The sequence below is a fragment of the Macaca fascicularis genome, chromosome 12 (assembly GCF_037993035.2).
Source record: "Macaca fascicularis isolate 582-1 chromosome 12, T2T-MFA8v1.1".
Taxonomy (NCBI): domain Eukaryota; kingdom Metazoa; phylum Chordata; class Mammalia; order Primates; family Cercopithecidae; genus Macaca; species Macaca fascicularis.
In genome coordinates this window covers 21,326,197-21,350,116 of record NC_088386.1, presented here as the reverse complement: position 1 = coordinate 21,350,116, position 23,920 = coordinate 21,326,197, and the positions used below count along the sequence as shown (strand labels likewise).

General features: G+C 40.2%; 1 protein-coding gene and 1 pseudogene across 36 annotated transcripts in view; both read left to right on the top strand.

The window, feature by feature from the left end:
- Positions 1–228: 228 nt before the first annotated feature.
- The window catches only part of ZRANB3 (zinc finger RANBP2-type containing 3), a 321,730-nt gene continuing 298,038 nt past the window's right edge, over positions 229–23,920 (top strand). For 13 of the 36 annotated variants that reach the window (XR_012421088.1, XR_006691008.3, XM_045366986.3 and 10 more), the window contains exon 1: positions 715–759. Coding sequence is in view for 7 of the 36 variants with exons in the window: in XM_045366986.3 (XP_045222921.2) it covers positions 746–759 (14 nt within the window). In the remaining 29 variants the exon portion in view is untranslated. Of the gene's footprint in view, positions 322–714; positions 924–23,920 lie in introns of those variants that run through there. The other 23 variants (XR_012421091.1, XR_012421090.1, XR_012421092.1 and 20 more) reach the window with 5 other exon arrangements.
- LOC102130089 (ras GTPase-activating protein-binding protein 1 pseudogene) lies at positions 17,966–19,703 on the top strand (annotated as a pseudogene).

The following is a 23,920-nucleotide window of genomic DNA, read 5'->3' as shown; positions in this document are numbered from 1 at the left end:
CGTTCTCTTTGAGCGGCAGCCGACTACTCATAGGTTGTACGTCCCCGGAGTGACATGGGTGTTGTCCAATCACGCTTGAAAAAACTGCCTTCTCTCCACCCCTTTACCTCCTCCCAGGCCTCGGAGAGCCGTGCCAAATCTTCCTCCAACCTCAAGAGAAAAAGAACCAATCCGTGATAAGTAACCGCCCTTGAAGGGCGCAAAAGCCAACCAATGGTAAAACTAGGAGGACAGCCATTTTGCCCACTTGTAAAAGAGCTACCTTTTCCCACGAGTTGGATCCTGAGGTGAGGGAGTTTCGTGAGTTTTTACTGACTCGAGGTATTTAAAAGACAACCATATTTCCTCAGGGGGTATTCATAGTGCTTTTTAGGGGTAAAGGAAAATTATCCTCCATGTGGGGCGAAGTGAGGCATGCTGCTTAAGGGCTTGGCTCCTCCCCTTAGCGCTAACGGGTTCTGAAACGAACACCTGGTTTCTCCAGCGTCAGTGGCGGAGGGCGGGTCAGTGCTCTTTTCGACCTGGAGTGGACTACAATTCCCAATACGCTTTTCCCCTGCTCATATACCCTCTCCTCCGTTCACCTGTCGCGGTGGTTGGCTGGAATTGTAGTTCCTGAGAGGTACCCATGCCGCCGCCTCAGCCAATGAAAAGGGACAGAGTTTTGAATGACTTGGAATTAGGGAGGAGAACGAGTTGTCGCGAGGCTATACTGAGCCCTTTTCGCAACCCTAGCAGGAGAGAAATGATGGAAGAAGGGTAAGCAGAAGAGTTTCCTCAAAACACCATGCGGGTTTTAAATTATTAGTACGTATTTGAACTCGTCTACTTTCACGTAGTCCCGTTGAACGTCACTTCCGCTTAGGGGCGGACACGTCCCAAACCTGTGGCGGGAGTTGGAGATGCTGCGGCGAATACGCCAGGTGTGACTGTTTGGAAGTGGCGTGGCGGGCAAGTCGCTAGTTTCTTGCATGGGAGATAAAAAGTTGAACGGAATTTAATGGCATTTTAAGAAAGAGTGGGTGACATGGGATGGGGGTAATTCCCAGGGCCCTCATACTGTCTCCACCCCGGCCTTCAATCCCGGGCGTCTCGGCCTGCTGGCTCTTAGATTGCACGGCTAAATTTGTAGAAAGTACCTCTAATGCCTTTAGTCTTCGCGTGGTCAGTTCGAACTGTAAAGACAGGGCTCCGAAGTTCTGAACTAACTCCTCCCACATTTACAGACACACTTTTTTTTTTTTTCTTTTGAGACGAAGTCTTGCTCTGTCGCCAGGATGGAGTGCAGTGGCGAGATCTCGGCTCACTGCAACCCTCGCCTCCCGGGTTCACGCCATTCTCCTGTCTCAGCCTCCCGAGTACTGGGATTACAGGCGTGCGCCACCACGCCTGGCTAATTTTTTTGTATTTTTAGTAGAGACGGGGTTTCACCGCGTTAGCCAGGATGATCTCGATCTCCTGACCTCGTGATCTGCCCACCTTGGCCTCCCAAAGTGCTGGGTTACAGGCGTGAGCCACCGCGCCCGGCCCCAAACACACTTCTAAAGTCAGCTTTGAAGGAAAAAAGTCACATAAAAGGGCTTTTCTGTTTTTAGGATTGATAATCAAGAGTGGCCCCATCACCATTCTTTGAATAACGACCATTTATTAAACGAGTGGCGGACAGGCGCGGTGGCTCAGGCCTGTAATCCTAGTACTTTGGGAGGCCGAGGCGGGCGGATTACTTGAGGTCAGGAGTTCGAGATCAGCCTGGGCAACATGGTGAAACCCTGTGTCTACCAAAAAAACACACACACACATTAGCGGACGTGGTGGCAGGGATCTGTAGTCACAGCTACATGGGAGGCTGAGGCAGGAGAATCGCTTGAACTTGAGAATCGCGCCACTGCACTCCTGCCTGGGTGACAGAGCGAGACTCCATCTCAAAACAAAATCAAAAACAAAAAACGTGACCACAGGGTGCCAACTATAATACACCGATGAATAAAGGCATCACTAAAAGGGTTAAGGAACCCACAGCCTAATAATCTTAGCACGGTCAGGCCCTGGATTATGCCTCCTTCAGAGTTCAAGGGTGACTGTATAAGGTCCCCAGGAAAACTTATTGAATAAAGGAGATGCAAGTTACAGAAAAGACTTTTTCCCTCCCTATGCGTGTGCCCTTTATTCTTAAACTCTTACCTTTATTATTTTGACTGAGACTTTCTCAGATAAATTCTAATTCAGTTTACTCCATGATTTTACTGAGATTTTCTCTTATAAATCCTCTTGTATTTATGGTATGAGCGCTTACACTGTATAGACTTTGTGGGTAGAGCAGTGCCTAAAAAGACAGGCGCCTTGTCCAAAAGTTGTGAGGAAGAGAGAGGCTAAACAAAATTGTAATGTCACTTACTCTTTTTATCTCTCTCTAAGTGAAGTCTTTAGTCACATTTTGTATGTTTACATTCTCTTTACATTCTACCTTTGGATTAAAACAAGCACGTTTTCCTCTTTGCATTATTTTTACTAAAGCACTAATAAATCTGTGTCCAATACTCATGAGTGATGTTTATATACAAAGTAGATGGTAAATTTTATAGTGTAATCCTGCTAGATATAGGAATGTAACCATACCTTGCAGCAAGACATTTTTGTAGATCTACCAGGCAAAGTGTTGTCTCTTGCTTTTTAATGCAATTAGGATATTCAGTGATAATTTAGCAATGCAGTCTTCTGTAGATGCTTAGTTTTTTTTTATTTGTTTGTGTCGGGAGTTCTTCAGTGTAAATCGAGTCACTAAACAGTAATGATGGCCATCATTTTACTGAGTTTCATTTGAGCCAGAAATGATGTTTTGTGTGATAAGTACATTTTCCTTGCAACAATCTGTTAAGTCTTCTTGACATTTTTATAGTTGAAAAAAGTGAGGCTCAATGAAGTTAAATAAGAATTGTAGAGGTCTGACCTGGTGGCTCACACCTGTAATCCCAGCACTTTGAGATGTCAAGGCAAGAGAATCACTTGAGTCTAGCAGTTCTAGACCAGCCTGGGCAACATAGGAAATCTCGGTCTCTACAAAAAATAAAATTAGCTGGGCTTGGTGGTGCATAGCTGTGGTCCAGCTACACAGGAGGCTCAGGTGAGGGAATCGCTGGGACCTAGGAGGTCAAAGCTGCGATGAGCTGTGATTGAGCCACTGCACTCCAGCCTGGGGCAACACAGGAGACTCTATCTCAAACAAGCAAACAAACCAACCAACCAACCAAAAAAAAGAGCTTTAAAGTCTGAGGCCCCTTTTCAATAAATATGAATTGAGATTCATATCCAGGCCTGTCTTGATTCCTGAACTCTTAACGACTGTTCATTTTGCCTCTCAAATTTTTATTAATCCTTCAACATGTGCCAGACACATAGTGATGAGGGAAACAAAATTCCATCCCAGGATTCTGGAGCCAATGGTGGCAGTCACTTCCTCTTTTAAGCCATCTTTTGCCAGGTACTTAATACTTAGTCCACACAAGAAAATATAAAAAAGAAAGTAAAGGTCATCTGCAATCCTATTACCTAGAGATGCCACTGTTTACACATACCTCTGTCTTTAGTTACAGATATGGACACATGTTTTATGATATAATGCTTTGCTTTTTTTATATTGAAAAAACTTGCAAGAATGGGCTATGGGTATAACTGAATAGGTATCAGTATTATCATTTTTGATGGCTACTTTATTGTATAGCTGTAGCATGACCAATTCCCTGCTGGTGGGTATTTACATTGTTTTCAATTAATAATTTATTTTTTATTGTGTTAAAAATGCATAACACAATTTATCAACTTAATTATTTTTTTTCTTCTTTTATTTTGAGACAGAGCCTTGCTCTGTCTCCCAGACTGGAGTACAGTGGCTTACTGCAACCTCTGCCTCCTGGGTTCAAACGATTCTCATGTCTCAGCCTCCTGAGTAGCTGGGATTACAGGCCTGCACCACCATGCCTGGCTATTGTATTTTTAGTAGAGAGGGGGTTTCACCATGTTAGCCCACGCTGGTCTTGAACTCCTGACCTCAAGTGCTCCACCCACCTCAGCCTCCCAAAGTGCTGGAATTACAGGTGTGAGCCACCGTGCCTGGCCATCTTAACCATTTTTAAGTGTATAGTATGACCCTGAGTCTTCTCTGAGGCCCCACGAATGGGTGCCAGATGATTGTTGACAAAAAGAGTCAAACTCTGTAAAATATGAGGCGATTTATACTGACCCAAATATGAGTGACCATGGCCCCATGATACAGCCCTCGGGAGGTCCTGAGAACATGTGCCCAAGGTGGTTGGGTTACAGCTTGGTTTTATGTATTTTAGGAAGGCATGAGACATCAATCAAATACATTTAAGAAATACATTTGTTTGGTTTAGAAAAGCAGGACAACTCAAAGTGGGGACTTCCAGGCTATAGGTAAATTTAAACATTTTCTGGTTGACAATTGGTTGAGGTTGTCTGAAGACCTGGGATTGACAGAAAGGAATGCTCAGGTTAAAGATAAAAGATTGTAGAGACCAAGTTTTACTGTGCAGAGGAAGCTCTTAGATAGCAGACTTCAGAGAGAGCAGGTTGTAAATTGTTTTTTATTGGACTTAAAAGGGTGTCTGGCTCATAGTTGATTATCTCTTGGATTTGGGAAGGAAGGAAAACAAAGTGGGAAGGGGATTCGCTATAGAATATGGATTATTCCTACAACAGGCTTTGCAGGACAATTTTAAGGTATGGCAAAGAAATATATTTTGGTGTTAAACATTTCTTCCTTGTCTCATAATGTTAGGCCAGAGTCAGATTGAAAAGTAAATCACAATATATAGGGTCAAATAAAACCCACCTAATAAGAATTTATGGTTTGTAGGGCATGACTCCCTAGACCCCTTAGGTAGGAATTTGGGTAAGATTAAAAAAATCAGGTTGGGTGCGTTGGCTCACACCTGTAATCCCAGCACTTTGGGAGGCCGAGGCAGGTGGATTACTTGAGGTCAGGAGTTCAAGACTAGCCTGGCCAACAAGGTGAAACCCCGTCCCTACTAAAAATACAAAAATTAGCCTAGTGTGGTGGTGTGCACTTGTAATCCCAGCTACTCAGGAGGCTGAGGCAGGAGAATGGCTTGACGGAGGCTGAGGTTGCAATGAGCCGAGATAGTGCCACTGTACTCCAGCTTGGGCGACACAGCGAGACTCCATCTCAAAAAAAAAAAAAAAAAAAAAAAAATCAGAGCTTAGTCCACAAGTACAATTAAATGTACCTTGTGCAATAGATCTCTAGAACTTTTTCATCTTGCAGATGTGAAATTCTATACTTACCAAACAACAACTGCATTTCCCCTGTATCCTTTGCCCCACAGCCACCATTCTATTTTGTTTCTGAATTTGACTACATACTTTAAATACCTCATATAAAAGTGGAATCATGTAGTACACTATTTGACTTTTTGTGGCTAATTTATTTCAGTTTCCATAATGTCTTCAAGGTTCATCAGTGCAGAGCATGATAGGATTTCCTTTTTTTTTTTGAGACAGAGTTTTGCTCTTGTTGCCTAGGCTGGAGTGCAGTGGTATGATCCTGGCCCACTGCAACCTCCTCTTCCTGGGTTCAAGCGATTCTCCTATCTCACCGTCTTGAGTAGCTGGGATTACAGGCACACACCACCACGACCGGCTAATTTTTAAATTTTTGGTGGAGACGGGGTTTTGCTATATTGGCCAGGTAGGTCTCGAACTCCTGACCTCAGGTGATCTGCCCGCCTCGGCCTCCCAAAGTGCTGGGATTACAGGCGTTAGTCATTGTGCCCAGCCCAATCCTGTTTTCATTTCTTTCGGATATGTACCCAGAAGTGCGATTGCTGAACAGATTAGGTTTTATAGGTAACGCTGTCATGTGTGCTCTCTTTGTATGCTTCCCTGATTATCCTTGAATCTAACCTTTTAGAAGTAGGTTTATTTAGCCACAAATACTCTGTGATCTCTAAGTTGCTCTTCAGAAAGGATGTTCCCATTTTCTTTCCTACTAATGGTGTTTGAGATCACCCATTCCCCGTGTTTTACTCTATTCAATCTGATCGTAAACAGCGATGGCTCACTATATTTCATTTGTATCTAGTTGAATTCTATTGATTGTGGAGCATCTTTCTTATGTTTATTATCCTTTGGTGTTGTCTCTTTTAAGTAGCCTGTTGCTGTCATTGTCTCTTAATATTTTTTAAAAATTACTGCATAGGCTGTTAATTCTTTGTCATATATTTCTCACGTCTTTACTCCCATTTTGAAATATCTTTTAACTTTTTAATTTTTTTCTTAGAAGTTTAAATTATTTTAATGTCCAAATCTATCCATCATTTTTTTTTCTAGCTTCTAATTTATTTGTGATGCTTAGAAATGCTTGCCCCACCCCAGATTAGTAAAAAATACTATGTATCTGATTAAAACTTTTTTTGTATTTTATAATTTAGCTGTAATTTTTTTGGTATAAGGAACAAAATAAAAATCTTTTTTAGGCTAAACCCGATACCATTTAGTAAATCATCTCTCCACACCCATTAATTGAAAATATCATTTTATCATATTCACAATTCTCATTTATACGTGGTTCTTTTTGGACACTGTTCTTTTTCATTGTTCTCTCTTTTCTTTGACTTGTACCATACCCATTATCTTAATTTCTGTAACTTTGTAATAATATGTTTAGGTGTCTAGAGGTAAGGTGTGCTCCCGCTCTTCTTTTTCCGTCATTTTCTTGTTATTTTCAGCTGTTCTTGTAATCTATTAGATTTTTGTCAAGTTAAAAATCTCTGCACTTTTATATTTTAACAAAATGCAAGTTTGACATTTATATAGATACCAAATGTGACTTCTTAAAGAAAGCCACATATTTCATTTCATAGTAACAATACAGAATTTTTCATGGGTGTCATCGAGGCTCAACGGGTCATTCTATCTTTGTTAAAACATATTTCTATTATAGAATTCTACAGGCCGGTCGCGGTGGTTCACTCCTGTAATCCCAGCACTTTGAGAGGCCGAGGCGGGTGGATCACCAGAGGTCAGGAGTTCGAGACCAGCCTGACCAACATGGTGAAACCACATCTCTACTAAAATACATAAAATTAGCCAGCTATGGTGGTGCATGCCTGTAGTTCCAGCTACTCAGGAGGCTGAGGCAGGAGCTAGAACCCGGGAGGCTGGGGTTGCAGTGACCTGAGATTGTGCCATTGCACTCCAGCCTGGGCAACAAGAGCGAAACTCTTTGTCAAAACAAAAAAAAGAATTCGACCAAAATGGTTACAGTTTAAAAGCCCATCTTATTTTTTAAATTGTATAATCACTTTTTAAATACAGACAGTTGTATTTTGTAGCTGGCTTCCAGGAGAACCTGATAACTTCTAAATGCTCATCTCTAACTTATAACTATTTATCCCACTGTACTTCACAGCCTTCTCCAAGTACTTCAAATTCAGCATGTCCCAAATCATAGCCCATAATCTTTACCACTAAATCTGTTCCTCCTCTCTGTATTCTCTCGTTTGTTTATTTGTTCAAGGAATATTTATTGAGCATCTACTCAAAGAGGTACTGAATAATCAAGACTGTAGGCTGGAGTCTGCCTAGGCTTGATTCTTTGTTGTGTCATTTATTTGTGTTACCTTGGGCAGATTAATTGACCATCTGTGTCTCAGCTTCCTTATCTGTAAAATTGAGATAATAAGAATACGTACCTTAGAGGCTCTTGTGAGGATCAAATGATTTCGTATATGTAAAACCCTTAAAATAGTACCTGACACATAATAAGTGTGTGTTGCTTTTTTATTAATATTGTTTCTGTTAATCAGGCTGATGCTAGGTGCTAGAGCCCTGAAATAAAACCATAAGGAAGTCTGTGGTCCCTGATTTATGAAGGCATTCTAACAGAAGTGAGAGACAAAATTGCCAATTACAGTAAATATTTTAAGGAAACCAAGTGGTATTAAGGGAAATTTAGAGGAGTCCAGTTGGGAGCTATTGTGCTAATCCTGTTGAGCGGTGATGATGGCTTGGGTTTGGTGATAGCAGTGGAACTGAGGGAAAAAAAAGGATAGACTTGAGATACATTAATATTTTGGGAATAATGGATAATAAGTGGATTCAACTTGGTGGTTTAGGGAAAGGGAGAAATCAGGAATGAAAACGGTTTGAGTAACTTGCATGGTTGTACTATTTACTGAGACTACAGGGGCACACAGGTTTGGTGAGAAATCAAGACTGGTTTGGGACATTTAAGCTAAAAATGTCTGTGAGATATCCAAAGTGTCAGGTAGGTAATTAGATATAGGAGTCTAAAGCCAAGAGATTATGAATTGTATTACCTGGACTATTTGTGGTAGCCTTCTAAAAAGTTATCCCTGCCCCCACATTCATTTTTCTGAAGTTGACAAAGTAATCTTTGTAAAATAGCAACCTGATTACACTTTAAAAATTGCTTCCAATTCCTTACAGAGAAAAGTCCAAACTCTTAGCATGGCACCTCCTTGACTTGGCCTGTTTTTACTTCTTTACTGCATGTCACGAGGATCTTATTCTTTAGCTATACTAAACTGCTTAGGATTTTCTAAAACTTCTTTTTTCTTTTTCTTTTGAGATGGAGTCTCACTCTGTCGCCCAGGCTGGAGTGCAGTGGCGCGATCTCAGCCTGGCTAATTTTTGTATTTTTAGTAGAGACAGGTATTCACTATGTTGGCCAGGCTGGTCTTGAACTCCTGACCTCAGGTGATCTGCCTGCCTCGGCCTCCCACAGTGCTGGGATTACCCGCATGAGCCACTGTGCCTGGCCAGATTTTCTAAAATCTTTATGCCTTTGCAACTGTGGCTTCTTTCTCCCTGTTGGGGAAACCAGCCCCACACCACCCAGCAGGTACTCCAAGTCCAGCAGAGACAAAGGAATTAAAAAGAGAGAGTTTAAAAGGCAAGTCCAGGGGACTGCAGCGTAGGAGGCTTTCTCAAAGCCCTGAGCTCTCGGCCTCCATCGAATTTACTGGTTTACAAACTCTTTGTTCTTAGGGCAAATGGGAGGGGTAGGAAAGGAAGAGGAAAAGGATTAATCGTTCAATAAGATGTATAGCAGTGGCGGTTTCTGTGAATTTCCTCGAGCCAAGGCGTGAGAAATATGTGAATTGCGAGAGATCTTCTAAAATTTCCTAGCGTAGTGGTTTACAGAAAGAAGTCACCCAATAAGTGGGAATTATTTTATCATTAGACTGAAAACAGTTGCCTGTAGAAAGAAAGTTTGCAATATTCTTCATTTTAAAGTAATTGGAGGCTGAGGTGAAAGGATTGCTTAAGGCCAGGAGTTCCAGACCAGCCTTTGCAATGTAATGAGACCCTATCGCAACAAAAAAAAACAAAAACAAAAACAAAAACAAAAAAAAAAGTCCTGACCAAGATGGTGTAACCCCGTCTCTACTAAAAATACAAAAATTAGCCAGGCACAGTGGCAGACGCCTATAAGCCCAGCCCCTTGGGAGGCTGAGACAGGAGAATCGCTTGAACCCAGGAGCTGGAGGTTGCAGACAGACCAGATTGCACCACTGCACTCTAGCCTGGGTGACAGAGCGAGACTCCATCTAAAAAAAAAAAAAAACAAAAACCAATTAGCCGGGTGTGGTGGCAGATGCCTGTAGTCCAAGCTGCTTGAGGGGCTAAGGCAGGAGGTTGTGTGAGCCTAGGAGTTTGAGGTTACAGAGAGCTAATATTGCACCTCTGTACTCCAGGCAGAGTGACAGAGCAAGACTTTGTCTCAAAAAAAAAAAAAAAAATTCATTTTTCTCTTTGAGGTGGAGTCTTACTCTGTCGCCCAGGCTGGATTACAATGGCATGAACTTGGCTCACTGCAACCTCCGTCTCCTGGGTTCAACCAATCTCCTGCCTCAGCCTCCCCAGTAGCTGTGATTACAGGCAAAGACCTGCCACCACGCCCGGCTAATTTTTTTATGTTTTATTTTTAGTAGAGATGGGGTTTCGCCATGTTGGCCAGGCTGGTCTTGAACACCTTACCTCAAATGATCCACCCTCCTCGGCCTCGCAAAGTGCTGGGATTACAGGTGTGAGCCACCATGCCCGACCAAAAAAGAAAAAAGAATTTAAGTGGGAAAAAAAAGATTTAATGAAGAGGGAGTGATTACTGATAGGTCCAGTAAGATGAAGACTGAGAATTCCTTACTTGCTTCCTTACTTTTACCTCCAATTCACAGCCTTTATACATACCATATACTCTTCCAAAAACACTCTTTGATCGCTTCCTCTCTGGTTAATGTTGTTCAAGTATCAACTTTGATGTGTGTATATTTAGAAGACTTCCAAACACTTAATCCGAAAAATTGGTCCTGTTCGTATGCTCCCTTAACACCCAGTACTTCCCCTATAGTCTTTCTTCAGAACTGCATGTAATAATATATTTACTATTATATATCCGGAGCCTAATGCAATGTCTGCTACATGTGAACAACTGAATACTTATTTGTTGAATGCATGAAAAAATGAAATTCAGGGAGTTGGATGATTACTTTTTATGGGATATAACTGTTTATAGGGCCAGTATATTAATATTTAAAATAGATATTTTCAGTGGGATTTAGCCCTGAAGTAGAGATGGAGCATTCATGTGATAAAAAGGGATGAAAGAGCCAAATATAGGTCTTACCTCTGCTGTTAGCTACATGATCTTGGAGTTTTATCTTTCTGGGTCTTGCTCTGTTTAGCTCACTGCAGCCTGGACCTCCCTGGCTCAAGTGATCTTTCTGCTGCTGCCTCCCAAAGTTCTGGGAGTACGAGTGTAATCATCATGCCCAAGCCAGGGTGTTTTTTTTTTTTTTTTGATCTAAAAAAGATCATACTGTTTGAGTTCATTGTAAATTCACAGGAGGTTGTAAGAAATAATGTAGAGAGATACTGTGGACCTTTCCCTAGTTTCCTCCAGTGGTAACATCTTAGAAAACTACAGTACAACCAAGATATTGACACAGTCAAAATAGAGAACATTTCCATCCCAGGAAGATCCCTCATTTTGCCTTCTTATAGCCACAATCACTTCTATCTCACCCCAACCTAATCACTAAAATATTATACATTTCTAAAATTTTGTCCTTTCAAGTAGGTTGTATAAAATGAAATAAAATAATAAATGGAATTAAAAATAATAAATGGACTCTCCCTGATGAACCACCTAATCTGAGGGACAGAAACAGTCTTCCCTGTCCAACAGTCAGCTCCAAATTCTCCCTCCTGAACCCTGTTATTTTGGAATTTTTGATAGCGACAAACAGAAGTAGGAAGCAAGATTAAGCAAACAAGGAGATAACATGCTGCAGTGCCTCCCAGCAGATAGATCTTCTCAGTAGGGGAAGCATCTAGAATAGCAGCTAAAAGTGTGGCATCTGACATCTATAGCCACGTGACCTGAGTTTGTGACCCAGCTCCATAACAACAAGTTACAGGACTATGGTGGCTGGCAAGATGGCTGAATAGGAACACCTCCAGTCTGCAGCTCCCAGCAAGATAACTCAGAAGGCCGGTGATTTCTGCATTTCCAACTGAGATTCTCAGCTCATCTCATTGGGACTGGTTAGATAGTGGGTGCAGCCCATGGAGGGCAAGCCCAAGCAGGGTGGGGCGTTTCCTCACCCAGGAAGTGCAAGGGATCAGGGAACTCCTTCCCTTAGCCAAGAGACTGTGCCATGAGGAACGGTGCATTCCAGCCCAGATACTACGCTTTTCCCGTGGTCTTTGTATCCCACAGACTAGGAGATTCCCTAGGGTACGTAAACCACCAGGGCCCTGGGTTTCAAGCACAAAACCAGGCGGCCCTTTGGGCAGACACCGAGCTAGCTGCAGGAGTTTTTCATACCGCAGTGGCTCCTGGAACACCAGTGAGACAGAACCATTCACTACCCTGCAAAGGGGGCTGAAACTAGGGAGCCAAGTGGTCTACCTCAGGAGATCCCACCCCCAGGAGGCTAGCAAGCTAAGATCCACTGGCTTGAAATTCTCACTGCCAGCACACATTCTGAAGTCTATCTGGGATGGGTGAGCATGGTGGGGGGAGGGGCATTTGCCATTACTGAGGCTTGAGTAGGTGGTTTTCCCCTCACAGTGTAAACAAAGCTACTGGGAAGTTTGAACTGGGTGCAGAACCCACCGCAGCACACAAAGCCACTGTAGCCAGACTGCCTCTCTAGATTCCTCCTCTTTGGGCAGGGCATCTCTGAAAGAAAGGCAGCAGCCCCAGTCAGGGGCTTATAGATAAAATTCCCATCTTCCTGGGACAGAGCACCTTAGGGAAGGGGTGGCTGTGGTCACAGCTTTAGCAGACTTAAACCTTCCTGCCTGTCAGCTCCGAAGACAGCTGCATGTCTCCCAGCACAGTGCTCAAGCTCTGCTAAAGGGTAGACTGTCTCCTCAAGTGAGTCCTTGACCCCTATGCCTCCTGACTGGGAGACACCTCATACAGGAGAGTTCCGGCTGGCATCTGGCAGTGCCCCTCTGGGATGAAGCTTCCAGAGGAAGGAACAGGCAGCAACCTTTGCTGTTCTGCGGCTTCTGCTGGTGATACCCAGGCAAACAGAGTCTTGAATGGACCTCTAGCAAACTCCAACAGACCTGCAGCAGAGGGTCCTGACTGTTAGAAGGAAAACTAACATACAGAAAGGAGTAGCATCAATATCAACAAAAAGGACGCCCATACAAAAACCCATCTGAAGGTCACCAACATCAAAGACCAAAGGTAGATAAATCCACGAAGATGAGGAAAAAACAGCGCAAAAAGGCTGAAAATTCCCAAAACCAGAATGCCTCTTCTCCAAAGAATCACCACTCCTCGCCGGCAAGGGAACAAAACTGGATGGAGAATGAGTTTGATGAACTGACAGAAGTAGGCTTCAGAAGGTGGGTAATAACAAGCTCCTCCAAGCTTAAAGAGCATGTTCTAACCCAAGGCAGGGAAGCTAAGAACTTCAAAAAAAGGTTAGAGGAAAGAGAAAAAAGAATGAAAAGAACGAACAAAGCCTCCAAGAAATTTGGGACTATGTGAAAAGACCAAACCTATTTTTGATTGGTGTACCTGAAAGTGACAGGGAGAATGGAACCAAGTTGGAAAACACACTTAAGGATGTTATCCAGGAAAACTTCCCCAACCTAGCACGACGGGCCAACATTCAAATTCAGGAAATACAGAGAACACCACAGAGATGCTTCTTGAGAAGAGCAACCACAAGACACATAATTGTCAGATTCACCAAGGTTGAAATGAAGGAAAAAATGTTAAGGGCAGCCAGAGAGAAAGATTGGGTTACCCGGGTGACAAAGGGAAGTTCATCAGACTAACAGCGGATCTCTCAGAAACCCTACAAGCCAGAAGAGAGCGGGGTCCAATATTCAACATTCTTAAGGAAAAGAATTTTCAACCCAGAATTTCATATCCAGCCAAACTAAGCTTCATAAGCAAAGGTGAAATAAAATCCTTTGCAGACAAACAATTGCTGAGAGATTTTGTCACCACCAGGCCTGCCTTACAAGAGCTCCTGAAGGAAGCAGTAAACTTGGAAAGAAACAACTGGTACCAGCCACTGCAAAAACATACCAAATTGTAAAGACCATCAACACTATGAAGAAATTGCATCAACTAATGGGCAAAATAACCAGCTAGCATCATAATGACAGGATCAGATTCACCTATAACAATATTAACCTTAAATATAAAAGGGCTAAATGACCCAACTGAAAGACACAGACTGGCAAACTGGATAGAGTGAAGACCCGTCGGTGTGCTGTATTCGGAAGACCCATCTCACGTGCAAAGACACACATAGACTCAAATAAAGGGATGGAGGAATATTTACCAAGCAAATGGAAAGCAAAAGAAAAAAGAAAAGAAAACACAAAAAACAGGAGTTGCAATCCTAGTCTCTGGTAAAACAGACTTTAAACCAGCAAAGATCAAAAGAGATAAGGGCATTATATAATAGTAAAGGGATCAATGCAACAAGAAGACATAACTATCCTAAATATATATGCACCCAATACAGGAGCACCTAGATTCATAAAGCAAGTTCTTAGAGACCTACAAAGAGACTTAGACTCCCATACAGTAGTAGTAGGAGATTTGGAGATTTTAACACATCACTGCCAATATTAGACAGATTAATGAGACAGAAAATTAACAAGGATATTCAGGACTTGAACTCAGCTCAGGGCCAAGCAGACCTAATAGATGTTTATAGAATTCTCCACCCCAAATCAACAATATACGTTCTTCTCAGCATCACATCACACTTATGCTAAAATTGACCACATAATTGGAAGTAATGCACTCCTCAGCAAATGCAAAAGAACGGAAATCATAACAAACAGTCTCTCAGACCACAGTGCAATCAAATTAGAATTCAGGATTAAGAAACTCACTCAAAACCGCACAACTACATGGAAACTGAACAACCTGCTCCTGAATGACTGCTAGGTAAATCACGAAATGAAGGCAGAAATAAGTTCTTTGAAACCAATGGGAACAAAGACACAATGTGCCAGAATCTCTGGGACATAGCTAAAGCAGCGTTTAAAGGGAAATTTATAGCACTAAATTCACACAGGAGAAAGCGGGAAAGATCTAAAATTGACACCCTGACATCACAAACAAATTCAAAAGCTAGCAGAAGATAAGAAATAACTAAGATCAGAGCAGAATTGAAGGAATTAGAGAACTATTAGTAGCCTACCAACCAGAACAGCCCAGGACCAGACAGATTCACAGCTGAATTTGTACCAGAGGTGCTAAGAGGAGCTGGTACCATTCCTTCTGAAATTATTCCAAACAGTAGAAAAAGAGGGACTCCTACTTAACTCGTTTTATGAGGCCAGCATCATCTTGATACCAAAACCTGGCAGAGACATAACAAAACAAGATGATTTCTGGCCAGTATCCCTGATGAACATCGATGCGAAAATATTCAATAAAATACTGGCAAACCAAATCCAGCAGCACATCACAAAGCTTATCCACCAAGATCAAGTTGGCTTCATCCCTGGGATTCAAGGCTGGTTCAACATACGCAAGTCAATAAATGTAATCCATCACATAAACATAACCAATGACAACACATGATTATCTCAATAGATGCAGAAAGGGCCTTCCATAAAATTCAACATCCCTTCATGCTGAAAAAAACTCTCAATAAACTAGGTATTAATGGAATGTATCTCAAAATAATAAGAACTATTTATGACAAACTCACGGCCAATATCATACTGAATGGGTGAAAGCTGAAAACATTCTCTTTGAAAACCGGCACAAAGGATGCCTTCTTTCACCACTCCTGTTCAACATAGTATGGTAGTTCTGGCCAGGGCAATCAGGCAAGAGAAAGAAATAAAAGGTATTCAGATAGGAAGAGAGGAAGTCAAATTGTCTCTGTTTGCAGATGACATGATTGTATATTTAGAAAACCCCATCATCTCAGCCCCAAATCTTCCTAAGCTGATAAGCAACTTCAGCAGAGTCTCAGGATACAAAATCAGTATGCAAAAATCACAAGCATTTTTATACACTAGAATAGAGAGCCAAAACATGTTTGAACTCTCATTCACAATTGCTACAAAGAGAATCAAATACCTAGGAATACAACTTACAATGGAGGTGAAGGATCTCTTCAAGGAGAACTACAAACCACTGCTCAAGGAAATAAGAGAGGGCACAACAAATGGAAAAACATTTCATGCTCATGGATAGGAAGAATCAATATCGTGAAAGTGGCCATACTCCCCAAAGTAACTTACAAATTCAATGCTGTCTCCATCCAGCTACCTTTGACTTTCTTCACAGACTTAGAAAAAACTACTTTAAATTTCATATGAAACCAAAAAAGAGCCCACATAGCCAAGACAATCCTAGGCAAAAAGAACAAAGCTGGAGGCATCGTACTACTGACTTGAAACTATTCTACAAAGCTACAGTAACCAAAGCAGCATGGTACTGGTACCAAAACAGATATATAGATCAGAACACAGGCCTCAGAAATAATACTACACATCTATAACCATCTGATCTTTGACAAACCTGACAAAAACAAGAAATGGGGAAAGGATTCCCTATTGATTCCCTGTTTAATAAATGGTGTTGGGAAAACTGGCTAGCAGAAAACTGAAACAGGACCCCTTCCTTACACCTTATCCAAAAATTAACTCAAGATGGATTAAAGACTTAAACATAAGACCTAAAACCATAAAAACCTTAGAGGAAAACCTAGGCAATACCATTCAGGACATAGGCATGTGCAAAGACTTCATGTTTTCGCTTTTAGTGTTATCTAAAGCCATACCATAACCCAAAATTACAAAGATTTGCTCTTGTGTTTTCCCCTTGAAGTTTTATAGTTTTAGCTGTTATTTTTTTTATTTTTATTTTTTAGCTGTTATGTTTTAATCTTTGTTCCATTTCAAGTTAATTTTCATATGCAGCTGAGGTGGGGGTTTAATTTCATTCTTTTATATGGACATCTAGTTGTCTCAGCACTATTTGTTGAAAAAATTACTCTTTGCCTATTGAATCCTCTTAGCACCCTTGTCAAAACTCAATTGACTGTAAATGTAAGGGCTTGTTTCTGGACTTTCAGTTCTGTTCCATTGACCTAGCTGGTTGTCATTATGCTAGTAGTGCTACACTGTCTTGATTGTTATCACTTTGTAGTAAATTTTACAACCAGGAAGTAGAAGTCCTCTAGCTTTGTTCATTTTCAAGATTGTTTTGGCTATTCTGGGTTGCTTGCATTTCCATATGAATTTTAGGATCAGCTTGTCAGTGATTGAATCTTGAAAGTGTAATCAGCTGTGCATTCCTGAAATAAGCCCACTTCAGTCTTGGTGTCTTAGTCTTTTAGTTACTGCTATATTCGGTTTGCTAATATTTTGTTTACCTATGAATATGAGAGATTGTATTATGTATGTTTTTTCTTGTAATGTGCTTGTGAGATTGTTTAGGCTGGCTTCACACAATGAGCTTGAAAATAATACTCCTGTCTTTGCACCAAATGGGTCAGATTTGTTTATTGTGTTCTTGAAATCATCTTTATCCTGTTACAATTTTAATCAGCTTGCATAATCAATTACTGAGAGACATGTGTTAAACTTTTCCACTGTGGTTATAGATAGATATGGTTGTGTCAAATTTTCCTTTTCCTTTTATCAGTTTTTGCCTTGTATATTTATTAAGATATATTTCGTGGCTAAATTTTTCTAATAAATATTTTATCATTATAAAATGCTCTTGTTTATTTTAATAATTTTTTTTTTTTGCCTGAAACCTATGTTATAATGTAAAGCAATACCAGCTATACTTTGGCATGTATGTCTTTTTTAATTCTTTTACTTTCAATGTTTATGAATCCTTCTATTTAAGGATATGTGTTTTAAAAGCAGCATGTAAATTTATATATTTTTTAATTTAATATAGGAGTCTTTTCATTTGTTTTTAGTCCATTTACATTTAATATCTTTTCTAATTTACTAATTTTTATCTATTCTGCAGTAAATTTCATCCAATACATTCTTAATTAAAAAAAAAAAAAATTATCTCCCCAAAGTGTATATAGTTGTCTTCACCAGCCATTTACTTGTTATTTCCAAAATAAGTCTCTAGGTAGTGTGTTTTAACAATATCTGATTCTCCTCAATACAATTCTACTATTTACTTAAATGAGTCAGTGAATTAATTCCAGTTGAATTTGCCTTGTTCTCAATTGAGTACAAAAACACTGTCTTGATCTAAAAGATGGAAAATAAATACTTCCTTCATTCTTTTTTTCAAGTGTTGCTTACCAAGCGAATTGCTTAGAAAATAAGTTCTACTAGATTTTGCTTTCACTAAATTTCCCTAGCCAATATTGTCATTTTGATTTTAATAACATGGTATTAGAAATTATGTATTGCTGGTGCAGACACAGTTGCGTGAGGGGTTTCTGCCATCATCAGTGCTGTGTAGCAGAGCTAGTTCCTCTCCCTCTCAGCCGCGCAGGTTTGGACATATTTGACTTTCCCCCCAGGTTGAATTGACCAAAGCAATGGTGATGGAGAAGCCTACTCCCCTGCTGGTTGGGTGGAAATTTGTGAGACAGCATTACGCACTGGTGAACCAGGCCCTAGATATGCTGCATAGATTTTATGGAAAGAACTCTTCTCATGTCCATGGGGGATTGGATTCAAATGGAAAGCCAGCAGATGCAGTCTTTGACAGAAAGAAATCCACAGGAAAGTGATGTCACAAAACTTCACCAACTGCCACACCAAGATTCTCCATGTTGATGCTTATGCTATGCTAAATAATGGTGTGGTAGTCCAGGTGATGGTGCTTCTCTCTAACAACAACCAGGCTTTGAGGAGATTCATGCAGATGTTTGTACTTGCTCCTGAGGGGTCTATTGCATATCAGTTCTATGTTCATAATGATATCCTCAGACACCAAGATGGGTTTGTCACTGAGCCTCAGGAGGAGTCTGAAGAAGAAGTAGAGGAACCTGAAGAAAGACAGCAATCACCTCTGATTCTGGAACTTTCTATGATCAGGCAATTGTCAGTAATGACATGGAAGAACATTTAGAGGAGCCAGTTGCTGAACTGGAGCCTGATCCTGAACCAGAACCAGAACAAGAACATGTATCTGAAATCCAAGAGGAAAAGTTTGAGCTTGTATTAGAAGAAACTGCTCCTGAGGATGCTCAGAAGAGTTCTCTAGCACCTGCAGACATATCTCAGACAGTATAGGAAGACTTGAGGACATTTTCTTGGGCATCTGTGACCAGTAACAACCTTCCACCCAGTGGAGCTGTTCCAGTTACTGGGATACCTCCTCATGTTTGCAAAGTACTAGCTTCACAGCCCTGTACAGAGTCTAAGCCTGAATCTCAGGTTCCACCACAGAGACCTCAAAGGGATCAAAGAATACGAGAACAACAAATAAATATTCCTCCCCAAAAGGGACCCAGAGCAATCTGTGAGGCTGGTGAGCAAGGTGACATTGAACCCCGAAGAATGGTGAGACACCCTGACAGTCACCAACTCTTCATTGGCAACCTGCTTCATAAAGTAGACAAATCAGAGCTTAAAGATTTCTTTCAAAATTATGGGAACATGGTGAAGTTGCACCTAACAGTGGTGGGAAATTACCCAATTTTGATTTTGTTGTGTTTGATGATTCTGAGCCTGTTCAGAAGGTCCTTAGCAACAGGTCCATCATGTTCAGAGGTGAGGTCTGTCTGATTGTGGAAGAGAAGAAGACTCATCTGCCAGGGAAGGGGACCCACGAGATGATCGCCTTTGTGGACCTGGAGGCCCTTTAGGTGGGCTGGGTGGTGGAATGAGAGGCCCTCCTTGTGGAGGCATGGTACAGAAAGCAGGATTTGGAGTGGGAAGGTGGCTTGCTCCACGGCAGTGAATCTTCATGGATCTTCAGGCGGCCATATGAACCCTAGTTCCTACAGAATGGTGAATTTCTTCGACCAGCCTTTGGTATCTTGGAGTATGACCCCAGTTTGTTATAAACTGCTTTAGTTAGTATAATTTTACTTCTTTTGTGTGTTAATGGTGTGTGCTCCTTCTCCCTCTCTTCCCTTTCCTGGCCTTTAGTCTTTCACTTCCAATTTTGTGGAATGATATTTTAGGAGTAATGGATTTTTAAAGAAGAAGAAGAAGAAGAAGAAAAAAAAAAAAGACCAAATTTCCTTGCTTATTTTGCACGTACAGACTGGATTTTTTTTCTAACAGCCATTTCCCCAAAGGAATGTGTCTTGCGTTATTGCTGACATTTGGTACATTTCATTCATTGGAATATTTCTTACTTTCTGTGTTTTCAAAAACCTGTGAGAAATACAGGATTTGATAACATTTTGAAGGCAGGAAAACCCCAAACTGTTTCTTCTTTGAGAGTCATGACCACTTTCTGGTGTGGAGAAATTGCCATTGGAAAATTTGACAATTTTGATTCTCACTGGTAATGTTTAAAAACTGAATAAAAGGAATATAATTTTTATTTTGATATAGGATCATGAAACATTTCTAAAACCTGTTTTTACAGTGGGTTTGGAAAATTTGCCAATTTTGATTCTGACTGGTATGTTTAAAATTTGGAAAATTTGACAATTTTGATTCTTGCTGGTATGTTTAAAAACTGAATAAAAGGAATAGAATTTTTCTTCTGATGTAGGATCACAAAACAGTTCTAAAACCTACTGTTTTTACCATTGAAATTTCAATTGTGATATAGGTTTTAAATGTCTAGAATGCAACTAGATAGGCTTTTCTTGAACTGTTAGTTTTTTTGAAGTAGAGTTTTTTCATGTTTAATTTGTATTTGTAAAAAAACAAAAGACAAAATATTCCCAAAACCCAGATAACAACCGTAACAAAACTGTTGTGCCTTCTGTTTATCTTTTAGATTTGGCAATTGTTTAAAGAAAAATAATTTTTTAATATCTGGATTTGTTGTATTAGGTTCAGAGTATGTGGGGAATTGTAGAAACCCTCTTTTATCATCTTGTATGTCTTCTGTTAACATGTCTGTTATATCTTATTCTAAAATTGAGTCTCAAGCTAGAATCCCTTTGAAGACAGATGCTTCTATAGAGGTTCTTTGACCTAAATGGTTCAGCATTTGTAGTAAGTTTTATTCTGGTGTCTAATCAGACTCCTATTCATAGCCCGTAAGAAGGAATGTGACTTTAAATGGACTTTGCTGATGTGCTCCTGTCCACATTATTTTTTCTTTAAGTCATAGCCATATGGTAAATTTTCTGTTTTGTTATGGTTCTCTTTAATTGATGGGCATGCAGTGGGTGTTTCTTGGAAATGGTTAATGATTATTAAAATCTTTCCAGAAGAAAAATTTTTTAAAAAGTATGTATTGCTGGTTTCATTTTGATAGGCTTCCCCCGCCTTACTGCAAGTAAATTAATATACATATATTGACTAAAACCTTTTAAGCTAAACCTGTGAACTGAATACAGTATTCATGATTAAAGAGATATGCACATTATTATAACTGTTAATTTCTTGGTAATCTAGAATGAAGATAAAATCTGCATCTTCTTTTATTAATGTAACGTTGGTTACAACTGACTTTTTGTAGCAATTAAATCTATGTGGCCGAACCTACATGAGATATTCGTTGTTATACCTTTTTTACTTTAGATCCTATAAATAGAAAATAATATTTTAAAAATTATTTTTAGGATTAACAAAAACATTCATGTTCTATTCATTAGATTGTACCACTACATGTTTTTAAGTTCTTTATGTATCCAAATATCTACTTAAATCATCAATGAGCCACACTATAATCTTAAGTTCAACTGAAATTTTTTTCTGTACATTTTCATAATGTTTTAGATTTCTTTAATCTTCACATTTAAATAACTATTTTTTCTCTTATTTGTGACTATTAAAACAAATTTTTGATTAATATAACTTTAGTTTCATTGTTTATTTTTAAAAATATTGTGCCTGAGTCAGTCCTCATAAAAATAAATCATGTAAGTGGCAGAGTGACCCCAAGTTACCACATTTTTTTGGAGTGTCTATTAAAATTTTTAGTAAAATCGTAAAGTGCAAAGGAGTCGTTTTGCTTTGTTTTGTTATTCTCCCTCTCCCCCTCTCTTTCTTCTTTTCTTTTCCTTTCCTTTCCTTTCCCCTTCCCTTCCCTTCCCTTCCCTTCCCTTCCCTTCCCTTCCCTTCCCTTCCCTTCCCTCCCCTCCCCTCCCCTCCCCTCCCCTCCCCTCCCCTCCCCTCCCCTCCCCTCCCCTCCCCTCCCCTCCCCTCCCGAGTGCAGTGACAAGATCATAGTTCCAATTCCTGGGCTTAAGCAGTCCTCTCAAGCCTCCCAAGTAGTTGGGACTACAGGCATGCACCCCCACAACCAGCTAATTTTATGATCTTTTGTAAGCAACAGGATCTCGATATTTGCCCTGGCTGATCTTCAGCTCCTGTCCTCAAACTATTCTCCTGCCTCAACCTCCCAAAGTGTTGGGATTACAGTGATGAGCCACTGCACCCAGCAAAGAAAAAAAAAAGGAGTCTTAAATAAAGATGATAAACAGCAAAATTATTTTAAGTTTTTACTTCTTGCCAGTGTTCCACCCTGAAACATTGCATCCTTCATCCCATTGACCCTAAAAAGTGCTTCTGAAACTCCTGTTACTTCTGGAAAGTGGACATGGTTTTCTGCTGCTGTTAGCCTTGCCAGAATGAATTTTACTTAATCTCTGCTCCTTTGAGTTTTGACTTTCTAAAGTCCACAATAGGTATATCTGATTAGTAGCTCCAAGGCAGGCTGGGAAAGTGATATTTCTCATGTGTATCCAGCCTCTATCTCTCCCTATAGGAACTTAGGCTCATATATTTTCAAGCATACCTGACATTTCCACTTCGTATCTTATAACCATCTCAAAGGATATCTATTGATCATTTTTCTCCCCTATTTATTTATTCTGTAGTCCTCACTATCCCAGCCAATTGCATCACTAACTCACTCCATCACTCTAGGTCCACATTTTGATTCTACGTTTCTCTTATTCTCTACGTGTACTGCATCAGCAGGTGCTGTTTGCTTTACCTCTGATACACTTCCTGAATCTTTTCAGTTTCACTGTTAAAGGTTTTTTGCCTTGTCTGTTGCAACCTGAAAACAGTTTTTCTGCTTTCATGCTTTCCCTTTTTGCTCCATTCTCTATTCCTTGCTAAGTTTTGTTATGGGGGTGGTGGTGTTGAGAGGGTCCTATGGAGGCCCACTCATAAGTGTTTATGAGGACCTTATTCAGACAGAACTGACTCATAAATCATTTCTAAATTCGGTTGCCTACTGAAGCAGTGGAGGCTTTGTTGACTGGCCAAATCCTGTAAGAATATTTATCTCCTGGCTCCTTATTAATATCTTTGTCTCCTTCAGGTGTTTTTTGAAATGTAAGTCAGATTGTGTCATTCCCCTGTTTAAACCTTCCATGGAGTACTGTCCAATAGAACTTTGAGTGAAGAGAGAAATGTTCTGTATCTTTACTATTAAATATCATAGCTTGGACCAGACATATGTTACTGTTGAGCCCGTGAAACATGGCTGGTGAAACTGGAGAACCGAATTTTCAAATTTAAATAGTCCCATTTGCTTAATGGTGTATAGGACAGCAAACTCCATTAGCATTCCTTCCTTCTTAAAAAGGAATCCAAAGTTATTATCAAGGCTGTATATGATTTGCCTCTTGTTTATCTCGGTAGCTTCATCTTATACCATTCCCTCCTTTGGGTCATCAGCCACATTGGCTTTTTTTTTTTTCTTTATTTTTGAGATGGAGTCTCGCTCTGTTACCCAAGCTGGAGTGCAGTAGTGTGATCTCAGCTCACTGCAACTTCCTCCTCCTGAGTTCAAGTGATTGTCATGCCAGGATTACAGGCATGTGCCACCACACCCAGCTAATTTTTGTATTTTTAGTAAAGACAATGTTTCGCCACATTGACCAGGCTGGTCTCGAACTCCTGACCTTGTGATCCACCCACCTCAGCTTCCCAGACTGCTGGGATTACAGGCGTGAGCCACTGCGCCTGGCCCGCAAACTTTTTTTAAAAGATGAAATGAGATAATATATAAACAGAAGGCAGGGTACCATCTAAATACAAAATATTATTATTTGATAGGCATTGTAGTGTAGTGGTATAATAGGACATTTTCTTCCAGTGAGAATATGATTTAATTTATAAGAATTTACAGATACATGAAATTTTTATGTCATAGAAAATTAAAATAACATCTGTGGAAAACCAGGGGGTGAGGAAGGTGTTAATCAGGCAGAGTTATACTGTGGATTCAGCTCATTTAAAAAATTAATTTTAATATTTAAACAATTTAATAATA